General features: G+C 45.9%; 1 protein-coding gene across 1 annotated transcript in view; it reads right to left on the bottom strand.

Moving 5' to 3' along the window:
• Positions 1-7,802, bottom strand: part of DNMT1 (DNA methyltransferase 1) — a 54,871-nt gene extending 47,069 nt beyond the window's left edge. The window contains 2 exon segments of the mRNA XM_023733064.1: positions 118-154; positions 7,680-7,802. Coding sequence (XP_023588832.1) covers positions 118-154; positions 7,680-7,759 — 117 coding nt within the window. The 5' untranslated portion in view covers positions 7,760-7,802.
• Between the last annotated feature and the right edge of the window lie 13,389 nt (positions 7,803-21,191).

The following is a 21,191-nucleotide window of genomic DNA, read 5'->3' as shown; positions in this document are numbered from 1 at the left end:
TCATGGGAAAAAGAGCAGATTCACTTAAAGGAAGCAAATCTCTTTTAATTAGCACAAGGTATCTATCAGTCACATTTGGTAGTTAAAAAAAAAAAAAAAAATGTTAAGGTGGATTACCTTTTCTGTTAAGCTATCTCTTTCCAAATCTTTGAGCCTGGGGGAAGAAAGAAAAACGCTTATTGAGCAGTTTTTTTTTTTTAACCTGTAAGAATTAATTCGGGGGGATAAGGGAAGATTTTGCTTAGGGGGCAGTCAGTTTATGTTAATGGTAGTGAAATAAATTAGAAAAGGATACCAAGAATGGTTACATAACTCGAAGAATGTAATCAATGTTACTGAATTACACATGTAGAAATTGTTAATTTGGTATATGCTTTGCTGTATATATTTTCACCACAATAAAAGAATTAATATGACAGTTAATCAACTCTGGAAATAAGTTTAACACATATGTTGTCATTAGTTGCCATCAAGTCAGCCTGATTCATGGCAATCCCATGTGTTACAGAGTAGAACTGCTCCGTAGGGTTTTCTTGGCTGTAATTTTTACAAAAGAGGATCACCAGACCTTTCTTCCGTGGAGTTGCCGCGTAGGTCTGAACCGCCAACCTTTAGGTTAGCACCTGGTCGCAAAGTGCTTGTGCCACCCAGGTTCCTTTTAACACATGTGAATGTTAGAAAGGAAAAAAAAGTGACTTTTTTTCTCCCTCCAATGTCTAGAATATCCTACAGTAATGCCTACACACTAAGAAGTCATTTGTGATCATCTGAATGAGGACCCATTTGAAGATGGTTTTTATGATAATGCGGAGATGACATAAGAGCTCTCTACCATAATATATACTATTTTTACAAGTACCAGAAAAAGGGAGCAGGTCACACAGCTGGAATCCTCCTATCAGTTAAATGACATACAGCTGGTCTCCCTCTATTTGGGTCTAGCAAGAGCCTGTACAAGGGTGTGCCACAGTGTGGGCATGTGTGTTAGAATAAGCGACCCAGGACCACAGGATACTGTGGGGAACAGGAAGCTAATATTCCCAAAGACTGAGCTGGGGCTGGCAGCATTCTAATAAGGAACGTATAAAATGGGGGAGTCAAGGCATCTGGGGCAGCAGGGGGTGCCCATGTGCAGGACAGGGTGAGACAGGACGTTAGAAAAGGTGGCTGGCATCTAACCAAAGAGAGTTTACCCTTAGGAATATTTGTACCTAATTGTTTGGAAGTGCAGAACTGTCATGAGTTTGGGTGGAAAATCATTTGATTATTGAAGATAAGTGTCTTGCCTTCTTAGGAGGAAGGGGGAAAACAAGAGAAGACGCAAAGGAAAGGGAGATGAGCAGAGAGGCTACTGCTCCTAGTCTAGGTGCTGACTGCGGGCAGTGGGATGAGAACAGGGTTAACCAGCTGGGTGAGCGTCTGTCAGAGGAGGGGGAGAACCCTGGGCAGGGACTAGGCCTCCTCTAACTCTGCACCCTTCCATCCAGCACCGACACAGACCAGGTGCTGTAACCACTAGCCTGAAGGACAGAAACACAGCTCTTCTAGGCTGGTCTTTCCAGAAGGCAAGTGTAAGCAGCAAAACCAAAAGTGATGGGCTTTGCTGGACTGATGTCATACACTGGCTGCTCCAAGCATATGTGGACTTCAATCGCCACTCACAACTGTGGGTGCCTACTGCATGCCAGGCCCTGCTCCAGGCAATGACCTGGTGAGTGGATGCAGGTGCCACCAGGCAGGGACCTCCTGACTTGTGGGTGGTCAGAAAAGGCCTTTCTGCGAAAACACACTTAGCACCCTGCAGACACAGTGGTAACACTGTATGATTTGGACTCAAGAATACTAGAACTAAGATTTCCAGGAGTACATGGCACCCTTTCCAGGCAAAATTCATTCCACCCCAGCAGTAACTCAGGTCCTGGGAGAGCTCTACACCAGGACAGCCACAAAACTCAGCACTTAAAGCCAGAGGCTCACGTGCAGCTCAAGTACCATTCCATCTGACTTCTCAGTCATTCTGCTCATAAAATTGTGGCAGGACACAGCTCCTACCTTGAGCAGCCAGACAGTGCCTTAGTCCTGAGGTTACCTCAGGAGTTCACTGACCGTGAAGCCCAGCAAGGTGCCCTTTCCAGAATTCTGATCATTCCCACATGTGGGCACAAGACAGATCTACGGCTCTGAATTCTCTCAACCCTTCCTGTGAACTGAGACATTTAGCCTGACAAAAAGAGAAACAAAGAAATCTTAAGGATACCTAGGATGTCTTGCCCGGTAAAGACTGGATTTAACCTGCCTGGCCCCAGTGTGGAAGGTTGGAGCGCAGGGCAGGCACAGAAGAATCAAAAGTGCTGACAGGATGGAAGCTGCTCAGCAGTGAGCTAGCTTCTCCTCCCCAGCATCCACATGGGCCTTAACTTGCAATTCCATCCTTTCCTCAGTAAAACTGTGATGACACCACCTTATATCTACTTTATCTTTGTAACCAGGAGGATTAGAGATGGATGTCATAGAGCTAGCAGAGTACTCAAGAACAGCAGCCATGATGAGATAAAACCACCTTAGATCTCTCCCAGCCTGAGGGCCCATGATTCACTCCTAGTTTCTTCCCTCAGAGATTTAGTCTTATAAGGGAGATAAGATATGCAGGACAGTGAAGACGACAGACAAATACCGTTAAAATCTGAGGGATTTGGAAGAGAAAGAGCATCAAGAAGGAAGGATCCAGACAGCTGAGAGCCCTGTGTAACTGGGCAGAGGGAGGTGTCCCAACAGAAGCACCACAGTGGGGATGCAGTTCAGGGTACACCCAGGAAACAAACACACATCTGCTGACACACAAGGTAGAAAAGCCAAGTCCAGAGAGAAGAGGCTGGCGGTCACTCTGAGGAAGGTGACAAATGGCAAGCTAAAAATCATCACTTTTGTTCCCTATCAACAAACCATCCATGGAGTCACAGGGGAGGTAGAAGCCACAATCTCAGAGCCGTGCTTTAGGAAAGTTAATCCGGCAGAAATGGACACTATAGCCTAGATAGGAAGAGATTTTAAAATGTTAAGTTACTCTAACATTCCTAAATCAGAACTGCTGGTCTGAAATGTAGTTGTAGCAGCAAAAGTGGAGACCACTGCGAGAGAAGTTAACAAGTTCTGTCAGCCCTTCCTCTTGAGGCCGGCTGAATGGTGGGAGAGGTAGGTAGACACTGAGGCACTATGTGTGGTCTGCAGAATAATGGCCCCTCAAAGACGTCCACGCCCTAATCACAGAAACCTGTGAATATGTTACCTTACTTGGCAAAAGGGACTTTGCAGATATGATTAAGGTTATGGACCTCGAGATGGGGAGATTATCCTGGATTATCCAGTGGACCCAATCTAATCACAAGAGTTCTTAAAAGCAGAATCTCCCCAGTTGAAGTTAAGAGAGAGAGGTGTGGCATAAGGACTCGACCCACCATTGTTAGCTTTGAAGGATGGAAGAAGGGGGCCACAAGCCAAAGGATTTGGTGGCCTCTATATGCCACTGTGAGTCAGAATCGACTTGACGGCAACAGGTTTTAAGAACCGGGAATGACCCTCAGCAAGAAAACGGGACCTCAGTCCTATAATGGCAAGGGACTGAATTCTGCCAACAACCCAAATGAGCAGGAGACATTCTGCCATAGAGCCTCCAGAAAGGAAATACAGCCTGCCAAACGACACCTTGATTTTAATCCAGTGAAATCAGTACTAGACCTTCTGACCTATAGAACTACAAGATAATGAACTTATGTTGTTTTATTTAAGCCACCAAGTTTGTGGTAATTTGTTACTAGTACAGGAACCTGTGCAATTCAGAACTTTTTCGTGGGGAGGAAGGAGACCAGGCAGGACAATTGTTTCAGGAATGATGTTTAGGAGTTTATGGTAGCTGTCTAGATGGCTGTTCATCACCTAGAAACTAGGAATGGCTCTCAGGAAAGGCATCAAAATTCGAGGTAGCCATCTCCAGGTAGCAGCCCGATCGCTGAGACCAGAAGTCCTAGGACTAGAAGACATGAGGGTCAAGGAATACAAGAAAAGGGGAAAAAATTCAATAAAGAAAGCCCCTGGTAGTAAACAGCATCATAAAAGCCAAGGATACAAAGATTTAAGAAACAAGATACTAAGGAAGCCACCTCTATCCTTAAGAGAAAAAAATTCTAATCAAGAGTAGGAACACAAGCTAAGGGAGCAGCAGAAATAGTAAATGAAGACGGCGCTACAAGAAGTCAAGCAGAAAGGAAGGATGGGATGAGCAACATTTACCTCAGTTCCACACGGCACACATCGCCACACTAACATCAGCCGCAGCATCAGATCTGCCCGTCTGTATTTTAAATTATGCTCCCCTGATGGAAATTAGATACTCAGCTGAACATGGGATAACCAGTGATAGGGGCTTCTGTGAGGGTGCTGCCCTATCTCCTTTACACCTATCAGCTCAGTAAATCTTCATAACACCCCTCTGGAGTATTTTACAGAGGAAGACAACAAGGCAACCAAAGGTTAGATCACTTGGTCACAAAGCTGGTAAGTGGCAGGTGGGATTGAACCCAAGTAGTCTGCCTTTAAATTCCACTGCAGGGGAGCAGTTCTCCAAAAGATAAATCAGTTTTGTCCTTTTCAATACCTACTCAGTAGGGAGCATGGAACTAGAGTTAAGAATTTCAAGACCTTGCTTAATCTAATCACAGAATAAATAGCAGATAAGAAAGCTGTGATAATTGTAAAGACTAATCAGAGTTGTGCTAAGGAGGTTGCTAATATCAGTATGTAAACCTAGGCTTCATCAAAAGGGAAACTCTGGCATGCAAACATTTGAGAGGCTACTGTGCCCCAGGCTGCAGATATAATGAAAAAGGCAAACACAGTCTGACAACAGTCCCTGAAATAATCATCAACTCCAGGGTTGCAAAAGCAGCACACTGGGTGTGCTGACAGAATTCAACACCCTTATTTCAGGGAAGAGTCTTTCTGAGCAGTGGTCTTAAGGATGAAAGGACAGTAGCCAGCTTGGGAAGGGAAGGTGAAGCCCAGCCTCTCGCTGCTCCCACTGCACAGGCAGGGTGAGAACCTGAAAGAGGAAGGCCTGTGTGGCTCACAAGAAGAGCACGCGACGAGGCAGGCCAGTGGACAGGGTGTCTGGACTTTGTGCCAAGTGCACCAGGCAGTGTGTGGGGCAGGAAAACCACTGTATCCAATCTGTGTTTTAAGAGGATCACAGTTTCCACACTCTAGAATACAGACCTGACTCAGGGTAAGAGTGGCAACAGGAAGATAAATAGACGATCACCATTTCTGTACAAATGATGACAGCTTGCACAGAGTAAGAAAAACCAAGCAGAAAAATGTGGCTTGCCCTGAAAGGTAAAGGGTATATACTTCAAAAAGAAATTAAAGACTTAGAAATCCAATCATTAAAATTCTTTCTAGTATCATTATACATCTAATGGAGCCATATCTGAGTTTAAAAAGGAAGCTGCCATATAAACACAAGTTAGAAGAAGTGACAGAAACTGCAAGAGCTGCATAATGAGGACCAGGCCAAATTTAGCTCCTAGAATAGTCTACTCGATTTATATACCTCTTATATTATAGATTATGCTTCTCTACTAATTTTCCTAAATCAAGAAGTTATACCTCTATTTACAAATCTAAGTCTGAATGTCATGTTTGTGCATGTATTTTTGTGTACCATGAAATATTTCCAAATGTAAATTTAAAAAAAAGTTGTTGAGCGGGTCACATAAACTGACATTTCAATTACCACCACATGGTCTAAAGCAGGCTTTCAAAACTCCATACCTACAGTGGGCAATTCTAGCCCAAGGTAATATTGGACCCAGGGTGAATGGTGGATTGTAAGATTAACCTAAACCGAAAAACCAAACCTGCTGCCATCAAGTTGATTTTGACTCACAGTGACCCTATAAAACAGAGCAGAACTGTCCCGTAGGGTTTCCAAGGCTGTAATCTCTATGGAAGCAGACTGCCACATCTTTCTCCTGTAGAACAGCTGGTGGGTTTGAACCACAGACCCTTCAGTTAACAGTGGAGCACTTAACCACTGCACCACCAGAGCTCACCTAAAGGTATTCAAATTCAGCCAAACAAAACACTTGTGTGGGCCAGAGCACCTAAGCCTGTTCACAACGAAGCCCTAGTCAAAGAGGGCTTTGGCAAGAAGCAGGCCTAGGCAGGAACCCCTGCTTCCTAGCAGTGAACTCCTCCAGCATCCACTCTTAAGAACTCCTGACGATTAACTGAGATAATGTAAAGCACATTATATAATTAGTAACTGATTAACAGAAGTGAAAAAACTAAGCTAAGTTAGCCAATAACAATGCTAATGATTGAGCCTTTATGTGACAGGCATATTCTCATTTAATCCACTGCCAGTTTAAAATCCATGTTATTAATCCTAGTCCACAGATGCAGAAAGTATACACTTCCCCAAGGCCATAAACAAGTCAGTAGAGGAAGTGTTCTCACCATCAAGGTAAATAAGGCTGGGCTCAAACTTCTCTTGTTGGGGCCTAACATCATGAAGCCAGGTACTTTCATAACTCCACTTCCATTTTAAATCCCGTTATATCTTGGGGGAGAGGGGGACCTATGGCTTCCTCCCACAAGACACATTCCCTGGTTAAGAAGTAGTTTGAACCTTAAACCCCTGGTACAGAGACCCAAGTACCTCTAACCCACCCCTAACAGCCCAAACCAGGTTCACAAATCTGGTTTTAAGTGTTCAGGCCTGATCAGGGTTCCTGCTGTCTACCTGCACACCTCACTTGGAACAAGTTTTCAAAGTGACTGTGACACCCATCACGACCAAAGGCCTGGATCAAACGGTCTTCCCACAGAGGTCCCTACTTAGGCATGAAGTACTCTGGCGGGGGCCCAGACATTAGTGGGCCCCCTCACCCACACAATGGAAACTGCAGCCGGCTCTCACTAGCAAGGCTTCCTCGGTGCCCATGCCTCAGAGACACAGATTTCCTAAAAAAGACCAGAACACATCCAGCCTTCACACTGCCCCAGCCCTGGCCCTGCGGTGCACGGTAAGAGTTCTTCCAGAATACGACTTCCCCAGCGGAGCCCCCCAAGTAAGACGGGGCTCGAAAACCTGAGCCGGCTACACCCGGGCCCTGACCGGCCACCTCCGTCTCTGGAGGCCGCCATCGGGATGCACAGCGCGTAGGGGTCGTGGGGGCCAAGGGGAACCCGAGGCGCCCCCGACCCTTGAGCGGGTCGGGCACCGGAAGTAGAGGCCGGACTGCCGGGGCTGAAGGGTGTCCGGAGGGCTGCGGGCTGCCCACTTCCTGCCCGACGAGGCTGGCAGTAGGAGCCCGGCCAGCGGCTGCTTAGGGAAAAGGACCCCCGAGGCGAACCCAAAGCTTGCTCTACTCTGGTGTCTGAAGAGACCCCAAGTTTCTAGTCACCAGGGACCTGCGAGGGGCCTTGGCTCATTTTGGCGCCAAATGGCCAGGGGCGCGCGCGACCGGAAGTGCCACCCTGCCCGCGCCAACCGCCGCCGCACCACCCCGCGCATGCGCGCCCGCCTGTCAGCGGCGGACCCGGGCCGCCCGGAGGGGAAGCGACCCCCCCACCCCAGTGCTGTGCCTCGCCGCGAGTGCGTGGTCTCCCGCGGCACTTACCGCCTGCGGACATCGTCGGGCAGTAAGATGGCGGGGGAGGCCAGCGCGGGCACCCGGGCCGGGGCGGTGCGGGCAGGCATCTCGGAGAATGCAGTTCAAGCGGCGGCAGCGGCGCGGGCGGCCCCGGCTTTTCGCGCGGAAACTGACGGGGAGGGGCGGCGAACGGAGGCGGCGCGTACCACGCAGGTCCGAACGCGGGGGAAGGCGGGATGTACCAAGCGAAGAGAGGCCGTAACAAGTGCGTGCGGACAGAGTGGAGCCGGCTGTGCAAGGGGCCGCGCATGCGCGAGGCCGCTGCGCACCCCCGTGTGGAACAGTGGGCTCGTCCAAGCTCCACCGTTTCCAGGGGAGGGGGCGCCCTGCCAGAGACGGTCATTCATTCATTCTTTTGGGCAGGTTAAGGATAAAGTAGCCACCAGCCGCAGGGGGTTACGAACGTGTGAGCTCTTGAATTAAAGTCTTCAGTTTCAACCCCACCTCCACCTGTCTGCTTACTATACGACCTTGGGCAGCCATTTGGACTCAGCCTCAGTTTCCTCATCTGTCAAAAGAGGTTAATAGCACCTACTTCAGAAAATCTTGAGGATACACGGGATGTGTAGCTAGCACCAAGGACTTTGGCGGTGCAGGGAGGCCCAGGCCACTTCCACAGCCTGTGTGTTTAAATAGCACTAGAACGGAGTTAACAATTGTGGTATATTTTTACATTTTTGTAGTTAAAAAGTGAATGCATTTGTATGCACACACACACCCCAACAGCTGGGGGTGGGAGGGATCTCCCTGGATAGAAGTGGACCTCAGGCCCTCTGGTTGCTATGGGTTACCCAAGCATAGCAGGATCCAGCAGGACTGAAAATATTAGTAAGACTGCAATTAATGGCTATTCATTTAATGTTTAGTCAGCACTTATGTACTTTAGGAGCCCTGGGGGCGCAGTGCTTAAGAGCTCGGCTGCTAACCAAAAGGTTAGCAGTCCGAATCCACCAGCCAATCCACTTGACGATGGCAACTGGTTTGTGTACTGTACTGTACTAGGCCCTTGTCGTTGTTAGGTGCCGTTGAGTCGGTTCCGATGCATAGCGACCCTGTGTACAACAGAATGAAACGCTGCCTGGTTCTGCTCCATCCTCACAATCGTTGATATGCTTTAGCCCATTGTTGCAGCCACTGTCTCAATCCATTTCATCAAGGGTCTTCCTCTTTTTCGCTGACCCTCTACTTTACACACATGATGTCCTTCTCCAGGGACTGATCCCTCCTGATAACATGTCCAAAGTACCTGAGACGAAGTCTCATCATCCTTGCTTCTAAGGAGCATTCTGGTTGTACTTCTTCCAAGACAGATTTGTTTGTTCTTTTGGCAGTCCATGGTATATTCAATATTCTTCTGCAACACCATAACTCAAAGTTGTCAATTCTTCAGTCTTTCTTATTCATTGTCCAGCTTTCACATGCATATGAGGCAATTGAAAATTTCATGGCTTGGGTCAGGCGCATCTTAGTCCTTAAAGTGACAGCTTTGCTTTTTAACACTTTAAAGAAGTCTTTTTGCAACAGATTTGCCCAGTGCAATGGGTCATGTGACTTCTTGACTGTTGCTTTCTTGGGTGTTGATTGTGGATCCAAGTAAAATGAAATCCTTGACAACTTCAATCTTTTCTTAGTTTATCATGTTGCTTATTGGTCCAGTTGTGAGGATTTTTGTTTTCTTTATGTTAAGGTGCAATCCATACTGAAGGCTGTGGTCTTTGATCTTCATCAGTAAGTGCTTCAAGTCCTCTTCACTTTCAGCAAGCAAGGTTATGTCATCTGCTTAATACAGGTTGTTAATGAGTCTTCCTCCCATCCTGATGCCGCGTTCTTCTTCATATAGTCCAGCTTCTTGGATTATTTGCTCAGTATACAGATTGAATAAGTACAGCTCTTTGGAAGAGTTATTTAATCCTTAACAACCGTAAGGGGAGGTATTAAGACCCCGTTTCCCATGGCCTAGGATATTTGTTGCAAAGGACTAGAGGTGGATTAACTAGTAAACAATGTGCACATGAGCTTACATTAAGCAAGGTACGCAGGTGCTTACTTGTATTTACTAACTAATCTGTAGGGCACGATTTTACGTTTCAAAATGTGGTGAAAAACAGGTGAAATTGGGCCCTACAGATTAGTAAGTAAGCGCAAATAAGCCCGTGCATACCTCACTTATTGGGTAATCTGTCTCTGCCAAGGACTCTGACCCTGAGGCCCCTTACCCAAGATTATAGACTCAGTAAGCAGCAGGGATCATGAACCCAGGTGTCTATTGCCAGAGGCTGAGTGCAAAACAGTGACCCCAGGGTTGGCCAGAGGCCAGAGGGACAGCACTGCAGGAACTGGACTAAGGAGGCAGGACAGAGAGAGGGGAGGGTGGCAAGTAGTAAACAATGTCACCAGAGTGAAGCTCAGGCCCCATAGACCTGTCAGAACCCAGCATCCAGGCTCCTAACCCCCCTTGGGAAAAGGGGTGCTTACAAGGCCACGGGGACAGATGAGACCTGCTGTTCAGGGGCCTCTACTCAGGAAGAGCAGCTGCACTTATTGGGCACTTCTGCTCAATTGGCTCTTCTCTGATTACAAAGAAAAATCAACATTCTTTGATTAGCCTTGGTCAATCTTCTGAGGAAGGGATGACTCGACCCATTTTATGATGGGACAAGGGCTCAGGCACATTAAAAAAAAAAAGGTTTTTCCAAGGACAAGCTGGTGCCAAATCTGGGCTTCTAGCCAAACTGTCTGCTCCCAAGTTGTTCAGACCAAAAAGCCAGATACCGTCTTGAATTCCTCTCACATGTAAAACATGAACAACTCCTGTGAAATTTCCTCTGAAATACAGCCCAGGTCTTTCTGCTTATCCTCTCTGTTGCCACCCCAGCCCAGTCGGCCATCATCATTCTCCAGGACTATTCCAGCAGCCTCCTCCCTGGCCTCCCAGCGGCCCCGGAGAGTCCCTTCAAACTGCAGCCAGAGAGCTTTTCAAAAAATCAAATCGGACCATGCCATTCTCCCTCCCACTCCCTGCCCCAGCACCAGCACCTGCCAAAACTTGCCATTGCCCTTGAGATAAAATCTAAGCTTTTACCCCAATTGTAAATTGCAGGGTCCTGCCTGATGGGTCTCCTTCTCTGCTCCCAAAGCCCCAGCTTCTTTAACCTTCTTTTATTCTTTGAAGCTCTTACTTGCCTCAGGGCCTTTGCTGTCCCTCTGCCCATACCACTCTTCTGGGAGATTCACACAGTGCAAATGCTGCCTCCAAACAAAGGCTTCCCCTGACCACCTGGAAGCAGCCTCTCAGCCCCCAGTCACTCCATCCCATTTACCCTATTTCTTCATAGCATTTACCACCATCAGAGATTCTTCTTTACCGCCTGTCCCATTAGAGCAGGGGTCAGCAAACTTTTTCTGTAAAAGACCAGATAGTAAATGTTTTCGGCATTAAGGGCCACACGGTCTGTGTCATAACTACTCAACTGCCATTTTTAGCATTAAAGTGGCCAGAGACAATATGTCAACAAACAGGCAGACCAATAAAACTTTATTTACAAAAACAAGTGATGGGTTGGCTTTGGCCTGGCCTGAGGCCCTTAGTGTGCTGACCCCTGCATAGACTAGGAACTCCAAAGGGCAGGGACCTCGTCTACCTTGTACACAGCTGAATCTCTCAAGGGCTCACACAGAAGAACACAAATATCAGTTGAATTTGTATAGGTGGTGCCTGGTGCAGAGTGATGATGCAACTGTTAGTAGGTAAAAAAGCTATTTTCTCCCCCACAAAATGTAATTTCCGTTCTATAAGCAGGGAACCTGAGGCCCACATCAGGTCAGGTTGCACACCCAGGTTTGTACCCAGTCCCTGCACCATCTGCTTCACCCCACCCTCCTGACCAAGAGAAGTGGCAGACAAGGTGGGGGGAGGGCCGGCTTCCGGGATCCTCCAGAGTGACTTGTTGGATCACCAGAGGCCCCCTCCCCCCATCTAGAAATGGACTCATCCCTTGAGAGAAATGATTGAAGCCTCTGGGAGAAACCACCGTCATCTCTTGTGGGCATTCACTCTGCCTCCTCTTCACCGTCTCCAAAGTAGTGTTCCCGAACCCCACAAGAAAGATTTGTCAGGCCCAATCTTCCAGCTTCCCAGACCACATTCCATCCTCCAGAGTGGCCAGGAGAGGGAACAGCAGGCCATGTGTCAGCGCATCCAAAGTCAGCAGCCCAAAGCACGAGAGCTGGCCGAGGGATGGCCACGTGGCCGGAGCCATGGTCAATCAAAAGGCCAGAGCTGAGTCACTCCAGATGCTGGAGAATTAGTCACAGCGCTGACCTCTCACTTGGTGACAGGCCCAGTAGAGGCCAGGGCAGAAGCGGTGATAGTATCCCAGGGCTCAACAGGGGCACTTTGCCACTCTTGCCCTCGATGGGGGAGGGGCCAGGCAGGAAGACCCAGAGCAGGCCTGGCAAGTTCCCCCGCCAGGCTGGAGTGACTTGCCCAAGCCAGGAATCCGATCTGGGGAAACCCAAGTCCCCTGGAGTGTGCTGGGCAGTCGCTTGCTCCTTGGAGGGCCCTTGAGCAGGCTGACAGCTCTGTTTGGGATCACAGGAGGCTTGCTGCCAAGCCCTGTAGATTTTTCCTTCAGACAGCCCTTGAGTCAGTTAATCTGTCCCTCCATGGCTGCCGCACTCGCCTCTCTCCTGGGTGCCTGCCCAGCCTCCTTCTTGGGTGGCCACTTGGGCCTACCCCAGTCTATTCTCCACACAGCAGCAGGAGGGAGCTTCTCAGAACACAAATCTGATCATGTCACCTCCTCACTACCCCACTAAACACACCTGGATGGCTCCTTGGTGCCCTTAGGGTAAGCCCAACCCCTCACTGCAGCCCTCAAGGTCTAAATGCTGACCTCAGCTCTCACCACTTACTCCCTCACTCACCCTAGTCCAGCCACATTGTCTTCTTTCCACATCCAGAACACTCCGACCCTCTTCCTCACTAAGACCTGTGGTAACTAGCCTTTTAGAGGGCCTCCCCCGATCCCTTGCCTCTGGGTACTCACAGTCTTGTGGAAGCCCCTCCTACACTGAATCTGAGCAGGTCTGTGTGGCCAAGAGAGCATGGTGTGTGACTTCTGAGGCTAGGTCACAAAAGGCATTGCAGCGCTACCTTCTTCCCTTGGATTACCTTCTCTGAAGGAAGTCAGCCACCATGTTGTGAGGACACTCAAGCAGCCCTGTGGGGAGGCCCACGGGAAGAAGAGCTAATTTCTTAGCGACGTGAGTGAGCCACTTTAGAAGTGGCCCCTCCAGTCCCCTTCAGATGACTGCCACCCTGGCCAACATCTGACTGCACCCTCCTGAGAGACCCTGAGCTGGAACTGCCCAGCTAAGCTGCTCTCAAATTGCCATCCCACAGAAACCATGAGAGATAATACATGAATTTCATTGACTTAAGCTACTAAACTCTGGGGCTATTTGTTATGCAGTCAGAGAAAATTATTCCAAGGTTTCTGTGCTCGCTGTCTCCTCAGCCTGGACAGCCTACTGCTCCATATGTCACCTTCTCCTGCCTGGATTACCCCATCATTCTTCCTGCTGTGGCTCAAATGTCGCCTCTTTTGAGGAGCCCCATCAGGCATCTTTGTTTTATGGTCTGTTAGAACCACCGCCTTTTCTTTCAGAGCCTTGGCCTCAGCTGGTGATTACATATTTTTGGGTGATGGTTATATGTCAGCCATACCCCTCACCTATGCCCACTGCCTAGCATAGCGCCTGGGATGTAGCTGGCTCACAAAGACTCGTTGAGCCCTGCATGAATGCAGTTAAAAAAAAAACCCTTGTCATTGAGTCAATTCCGACTCATAGCAACCATATAGGACAGAGTAGAACTGCCCCATAGGGTTTCCAAGGAGCACCTGGTGGATTTGAACTGCCAGCCTTTTGGTTAGCAACCATAGCATTTAACCACTACACCACCAGGGTTTCCAATGGATGAGGGTATAATGCCTATTCTCCCACAGTAAGCCCTCAGTTTGCAAATAGCCATCAAAATGACAAAGGCACACACCCTTTTAGGTAGCTATTCTACCTTGGGAGTCCTGGTGGTGCAGTGGTTAAACACTCAGCTGCTAACCAAAAGGTAGGCAGTTTGAACCCATCAGCCTTTTCACGGGAGAAAAGACCTGGCAATTTGCTCCTTTAAAGATTGCAACCTAGAAAACCCTATGGGCAGTTCTCTGTCCTACAGGGTCACTGAGTCAAAATCAACTCGACAGTTGCCAACAACAACAATTATATACCTGCACTTGGCTGCTAACTGAAAGGTCGATGGTTCGAACTCACCGGTCACTCCACAGGAGAAAGATGTGGCAGTCGGCTGCCATAAAGATTTACAGCCTTGGAAACCCTCTGGGGCAGTTCAACTCCGTCCTATAGAGTTGCTATGAGTCGGAATCGACTCAATGGCAACGGGCTTTTTTTATTCTCCCTTTATGAATTTCTCCTAAGATACACTCACACGGCTGTGTAAAATGAGAAGTGCACAGGGCTATTCACTGCAGCCTCATCTGTAGCAAAAGATAGGGAAGAACCTAGCTATCTGTCGGTAGAGCGTTATCAAAATAAATTGTGTTCCATTCATACAGTGACAGACCCTGTGGTCACACACACACACACACACACACACACAATGAAAAAGGACATTTTTCCACGTAATATCTTGAAGTTCATTTCATATTAGTAAGTGAAGAAAAATGTAAGACGTAGAAGAGAATGCATAGTGTTTTGTAAAATTGGTGTTGAAACAGCAAATGTTTTAATATATATATCCTTTAGAACTACTATATATACATATATATATATATAGTCGTGGATTGAATTGTGTCCCCCAAAAATATCTGTAAACTTGGCTGGGTCATGATTCCCAGTATTGTATGATTGTGTAATCTGATGTGATTTCCTTAGGTGTTGTGAACTCTATCACTATGATGAGGTTATATGTGATCTCCTTATGTGTTATAAATTCTATCACTGTGATGAGGTTATACTGATGAGGTTTATAAGATTAGATACTGTCTTAATCCAGTTTCTTTTGAGATATAAAAGAGAGAAGCAAGCAGAGACACATGGGAACCTCATACCACCAAGAAAGCAGTGCCAGGAGTAGAGCACGTTCTTTGGACCTGAAGTTCCTGCACTGAGAGGCTCCCAGATCAAGGAAAGACTTATGCATCACAAGGACTTTCCTCCAGAGCTGAGAGAGAGAGAAAGCCTTCTCCTGGAGTTGATGCCCTGAATTTGGACTTGTAGCCTCCTGGACTGTGAGAGAATAAATTTCTCTTGTTAAAAGCCATCCACTTGTGGCATTTCTGTTAGAGCAGCACTAGATGACTAAGATTTTATATATATATATACACACACACACACACACACACGCACACACATCTTTGGGCAGTGCAAACCGATAAGCACTTAACTGCTAGCTGCAAGGTTGGTGGTTCGAACCCACCCAAAGCTGCCTTGGAAGTCAAGTCTGGCGATCTGCTTGCAAAAAGGTCATAGCCTTGAAAACCCTGTGGGGCAGTTCTACTCTGCACACATGGGGTCACCATGAATTGGAATCAACTCAATGGCAATGGGTAACAACACACACACACATATAATCACTGCTATATATATGTATATTTACCACAATAAAAAAAGTAATGGGCTCTAAAATCTGTAGAATACTTCAATACCTCAACAGCAAAAAGACAAATAATCCAATTTAAAAATGGGCAAAGGATATGAACAGACACTTCACCAAAGAAGACATTCAGGCAGCTAACAGACACATGAGGAAATGCTCGCGATCACTAGCCATTAGAGAAATGCAAATCAAAACCACAGTGAGATACCATCTCACTCCAACATTAGTGGCACAAATTTAAAAAAAAACAAATGTTGAAGAGGCTGCCAGGAGATGGAACTCTCGTGCACTGTTAGTGGGAATGCAAAATGGTACAACCGTTTTGGGAAATGATATGGCACAACCAGTGTCACATAACAATTTGTGTATAAATTTTTGAATGAAAAACTAATTTATGCTGTAAACTGTCACCTAAAACACAATCAAATTTTTAAAAAAGTAATTGGGGAAATTATGTATATATTTACTCGTTTATACATAAAACTGTGGGAAAGAAACAAATAATTGGTTCCTGAAGTAATGAACATTAACTAGCAGAATGACAGACGTGGGCAGGAGAGGGGATTTTTTCTGAGTATCTTTTTGCCTTTTGGAAGGTTGGACCACGTGGTTATGTTATTTATGTCAAACAAAAACAACTGGCAGAGCAGTGGGGAAAGGCTGGTGTCTTCAATACATGGTACTGGGTCCGCTGGATGACCATATAGAAAAAAGTGAACCTTGATCCTTCCTCACACCATCACAAAACTCAGTTCCAGACACCTTGGAGATCTAAATGGGAAAGCAAAGTCAAGAAAACTTTTAAAAGAAAATGTAGAACACTGAACTGTACACTTAAAAATAGCTAAAATGGCAACTTTTTTGTTATATATATTTTACCCCAATAAAAATTTTTTAATGTTTGTATTAAAAAAAAAAAAAGCAGGACATCTTTGTGACCTTGGGGTAGGCAAGTGTTTAACAGGAGTATGTTAATCATAGAGGAAAATAACTTGGGCTATATTAAAATGAGGAACGCTGGTGGCACAGTGGTTAAGAGCTCAGCTGAATCCACCAGCTGCTCCTTGGAAACCCTATAGGGTAGTTCTGCTCTGTCCTGTAGGGTTGCTATGAGTCGGAATCCACTCTATGGCAACGAGTTTGGTTTTTTGGTATATTAAAATGAAGAATTTTTGTTCATCAAAAGATACCACTAAAAGGCAAACCACAGGCAGATGTCTGACAAAGAACTTTTTCAAATACGTATAGAACTTCTTCAAATACATATAGAACTTCTTCAAATGAATAAAAGACAGGCAACCCCTTTTTTGTATCACATGGACAAAAGAGCTGAACAGGCACTTCACAGAAGAGGATATCCAAACAGCCGATACTTACTTGAAAAGTTGCTCAACTTCATTAGTCATTTAGTCACCACGGAAATGCAAAATAAAACCTCAACATCATAGCACCCCAGCCCCTTCCACATACATACCAAAGGGCTAGAATGAAAATAAGACAGAAATTTCAAGTGTTGGCAAGATTAGAAGTCTCCTATGTTGCTAGGGGGAGTGCAAGATAGGATAGCCACTTTGGAAAATTATTTGGCAGTGTCTACTAAAGCTAGTGACTTCTTCTCATTTACTTTGGATATGTTATCAGGATGGACCAGTCCCTGGAGGACATCATGCTTGGTAAGGTAGAAAGTCAGCAAAAAAGAGAAAGACCTTCCACAAGATGGATTGACACAGTGGCTACAGCAATGAGCTTGTGCGTGGCAATGATTGTAAGGATGGTGCAGGACCAGGGAGTGTTTCTTACTGTTGTACATAGTGTTGCTATGAGTTGGAACCAACTCGACGGCGCCTAACAACTAAAACTAAATATACTCCTGCCGTATGATCTAGCAATGCCACTCCTGGAATGAGTGCTTATGTCCACCAAATTCATGTACAAGAACATTCATAGCAGTTTTATTCACAATACCCCAAAACTGAAGACCATGTAATTGTCCAACAACAATAGAATGGATAGTTTACTTATTCATACAATGGAATACTATACACGGGAGTCCCAACCTCTTCCTATAAAGGGCCAGATAGTAAATATTTTAGGCTTTGCAGGCTGTAGGGTCAGTCACAACTGCTCAACTCTGCCATTTAGCAAAAACAGCCACAGACAATACAAAACAAGTGGGCATGGCTGTGTTCCAATAAAACTTTATTTGGAAACACTGAGCTTTGAATTTGGTATTATTTTCACCTGTCACGAAATAGTGTTCTTCTTTTGATTTTTTCCTCATTTAAAAAATATAAAAACCATTCTTAACTTACCGTCTGCACAAAACAGACTGTGGGCTGGATATGGCCTGCGGGCCATCGATTGCCAAATACAGCACTGAGAAAGAGCCCTCTCAGCTCCATACAACAGTAGAGATGAATCTCAAAAACATTAAGCTGAGTGAGGGAAGCCAGACGTAAAAGAGCACGTACCGCGTGATTCTGTTATTATAAATCACCAGAGTACTTCTCCCCACTTCTTTCACCCACTTCAGGCTTAGGCTTCCTTCCTTCCTTCCTCTCAGGCCACTTAAGTCCTGCCTGGCCTTCCTCAGCTCACCCCAGTCCCCTTCAGTCTGCCTGGGTCCCATGGCCACAGCCTCATTGTAGCCACTAGGCCGTAGGAGAAAAAAAACAGTGGGCAGAGCTCAGAGAATCACCCACCTTCCACACAGCGTTGGCTCCTGAACCACAAAGAAAGTCTCTACCTCACCTCAGTGAGCAAGGATGAGGGCTGGGCCTGCCCTGGCCATTAAATCAGAGGACTCTCGCCTGAGGAGGCCCTTCCCCAAAATGGCCACCAATTAACCGCAGCCACGTCTCCAAAGGCTACCACCACATTATTAGAACAAGCTGACAGTCATTAGGCATCAGAGAGATGCAAATCGAAACCACGATGAGATACCGTTTCACACCTACTGCTGTTACGTGCCCGTTAAGTCAATTCCGACTCATAGCAACCCTATGTACCACAGAAAAACACTCCCTGGTCCTGTGCCAGTCTCACAATCATTGCTATGTTTGAGCCCATCATTGCAGCCACTGTGTCAGTCCATCTCATTGAGGGTCTTCCTCTTTTTTGCTGACTCTCTACCTTAGCAAGCATAATGTCCTTCTCCAGGGACCGATCCCTACTGATAACATGTACAAAGCATGTGAGACAAAGTCTCACCATCCTGCCTTCTAAGGAGCACTCTGGCTGTACTTCTTCCAAGACAGATTTGTTTGTTTTGGCAGTCCATGTTATTTATATTCAGTATTCTTTGCCAACACCATAATGCCTCAATTCTTCTTCAGTCTTCCTTATTCGTTGTCCAGCTTTTACATGCATATGGGGCAATTGAAAATATCATGGCTTGGGTCAGGTTCACCTTAATCCTCAAAGTGACATCTTTGCTTTTCAACACTTTAAAGAGGTCTTTTGCAACAGATTTGCCCAATGCAACAGGTCATTTGATTTCCTGACTGCTGCTTCCATGAGTGTTAATTGTAGATCCAAGTAAAATGAAATCCTTGACAACTTCAATATTTTCTCCATTTATCATGATATTGCTTGTTGGTCAGTTGCAAGGATTTTTGTTTTCTTTATGTTGAGGTGTAATCCATACTGAAGGCTGTGGTCTTTGATCTTCATCAGTAAGTGCTTCAAGTCATCTTGCTTTCAGCAAGCAAGATTGTGTCATCTGCATATCACTGTTGTTAATGAGTCTTCCACCAATCCTGATGCCATGTTCTCCTCCATATGGTCAAGTGTGTCAGACTATTTGCTCAGCGTATAGATGGAATGAGTATGGTGAAAGGATACAACCCTGATGCCATACCTTTCCTGATTTTAAACCACTCAGTATCTCCTTGTTCTGTTCAAACGAATGCTTCTTGGTTATGTACAGGTTCCACATGAGCACAATTAAGTGTTCTGGAATTCCCATTTTTTGCAATGTTATCCATAATTTGTGATCCACATAGTCGAATGCCTGTTTTAGCCCACTAGGATGGCTAAGATGAAAACAAAACAGAAAATAACAGATGTTGGCGAGGATGTGGGGAAATTGAAACCCTAATCCATTACTGGCGGGAATGCAAAATGGTACAGCCATTGTGGAAAACAGTGTGGCAGTTCCTTAAAAAAGTAAAAATAGAATTACCTTAACCCTTTGCTGTCAAGTCAATTTCAATTCATAGTGTCCCTATAGGACAGAGTAGAACAGCCCCATAGGATTTCCAAGGCTGTAATCTTTACGGAGGCAGATTGCCACATCTTTCTGCAGTGGAGCGGCTGGTGGGTTCAAACCACTGACCTTGCAGTTAGCAGTTAAACATTTAACCACTGCACCACTTAGAACTACCATATGATCTGGCAATTCCATTCCTGGGCATATCCAAAAAACTTGAAAGCAGAGACTCAAACAGATAGTTTTACAGCAATGTTTATTGCAGCACTATTCACGATAGCCAAAAGGTGGAAACAACCTAAATGCCCATCAATGGATGAATGGATAAACAGTGGAACACTACTCAGCCAGTAAGAAATGAAGTCTTAATATATGCTACAGTATAGATGGAGCTTGAAGACATTATGCTGAGTGAAATAAGTTGATCACAAAAGGATAAGTATTTATGACCTCACTTATAGAAAAAGACAAGAACAGGTAAATGAAAGAGGGGGTTATTGCTTATGGAGTACTGAGTTTCAGTTTACAGGATGAAAAAATGACGTTGATTAAGGGTAGGGTTGCACAGCCAATTAATGTAATTGCTGCCAATAAGTTGTACACCTGTAAAAAGTTGAATTCTGCTGCAAAAGACCTCTTTAAAGCATTGAAAAGCAAAGATGTCACTTTGAGGACTAAGGTGCACCTGACCCAAGTCACAGTATTTTCAATCGCCTCATATCCATGAGAAATCTGGACAGTGAATAAGGAACACTGAAGAAGAATTGATGCCTTTGAATTATGGTATTCTCCAGTCCCTGGAGAAGGACATCATGCTTGGTAGAGGGTCAGGGAAAAAGAGGAAGACCCTCAATGAGATGGATTGACACAGTGGCTGTAACAATGGGCTCAAACATGGCAACGATTGTGAGACTGGCACAGGACTGGGCAGTGTTTTGTTCTATTGTATACAGGGTCGCTATGAGTCAGAACCGACTCCACAGCACCTAACAACAACAACATATGAAATATCTAGAATAGGCAAGTATATAGAGACCAAAGTTTATTAGTGGTTACCAGGGGTGAGCACAGGAGGGAGGGGGAAAGCAGGACTCAATGTTTAGGCAACACTGAGCTTCTGTTAACGGTGATGGTATAATTCAGGAACTGATAAGGGTTGTGGTTGAACACCATGATGAACATAATTAATGTCCCTGAATTGTACGTGTGAAGATTGTTGAAATGTCAAATGTTTTGTTACATGGACACTTACCACAATAAAGAACAACAACAACAACAAACTACCTGGCAAAGGGGGGCAGAGTTTAGGGCATTGAGGACACCCCTAGGAAGTTTCCCCTACTCCTTCTGCCACGGCCTAGTGACCCTGAACCAGCCAAGCAGATAGAGGAAGTGGAAAGGTGGGCACTGTTCATTTAACCCAGGGTTCCTCACCCTTGGTGCTGTTGACATTAGGGGCCAGATAATCCTTTGTCCTAGGGGGCTGTGTCCTGTGCATCACAGAATGTGTTTAGCAGTATCCTGGCCACTACCCGCTAGATGTTGGTAATAGCACCCCAGTTGTGAAGATCAAAATATCTCCAGACATTGCCAA

This window comes from Trichechus manatus, unplaced genomic scaffold, assembly GCF_000243295.1.
Source record: "Trichechus manatus latirostris isolate Lorelei unplaced genomic scaffold, TriManLat1.0 scaffold00057, whole genome shotgun sequence".
NCBI lineage: Eukaryota > Metazoa > Chordata > Mammalia > Sirenia > Trichechidae > Trichechus > Trichechus manatus.
The sequence above is the reverse complement of the archived record's forward strand: the minus strand, read 5'-3'. Positions and strand labels throughout refer to the sequence as shown.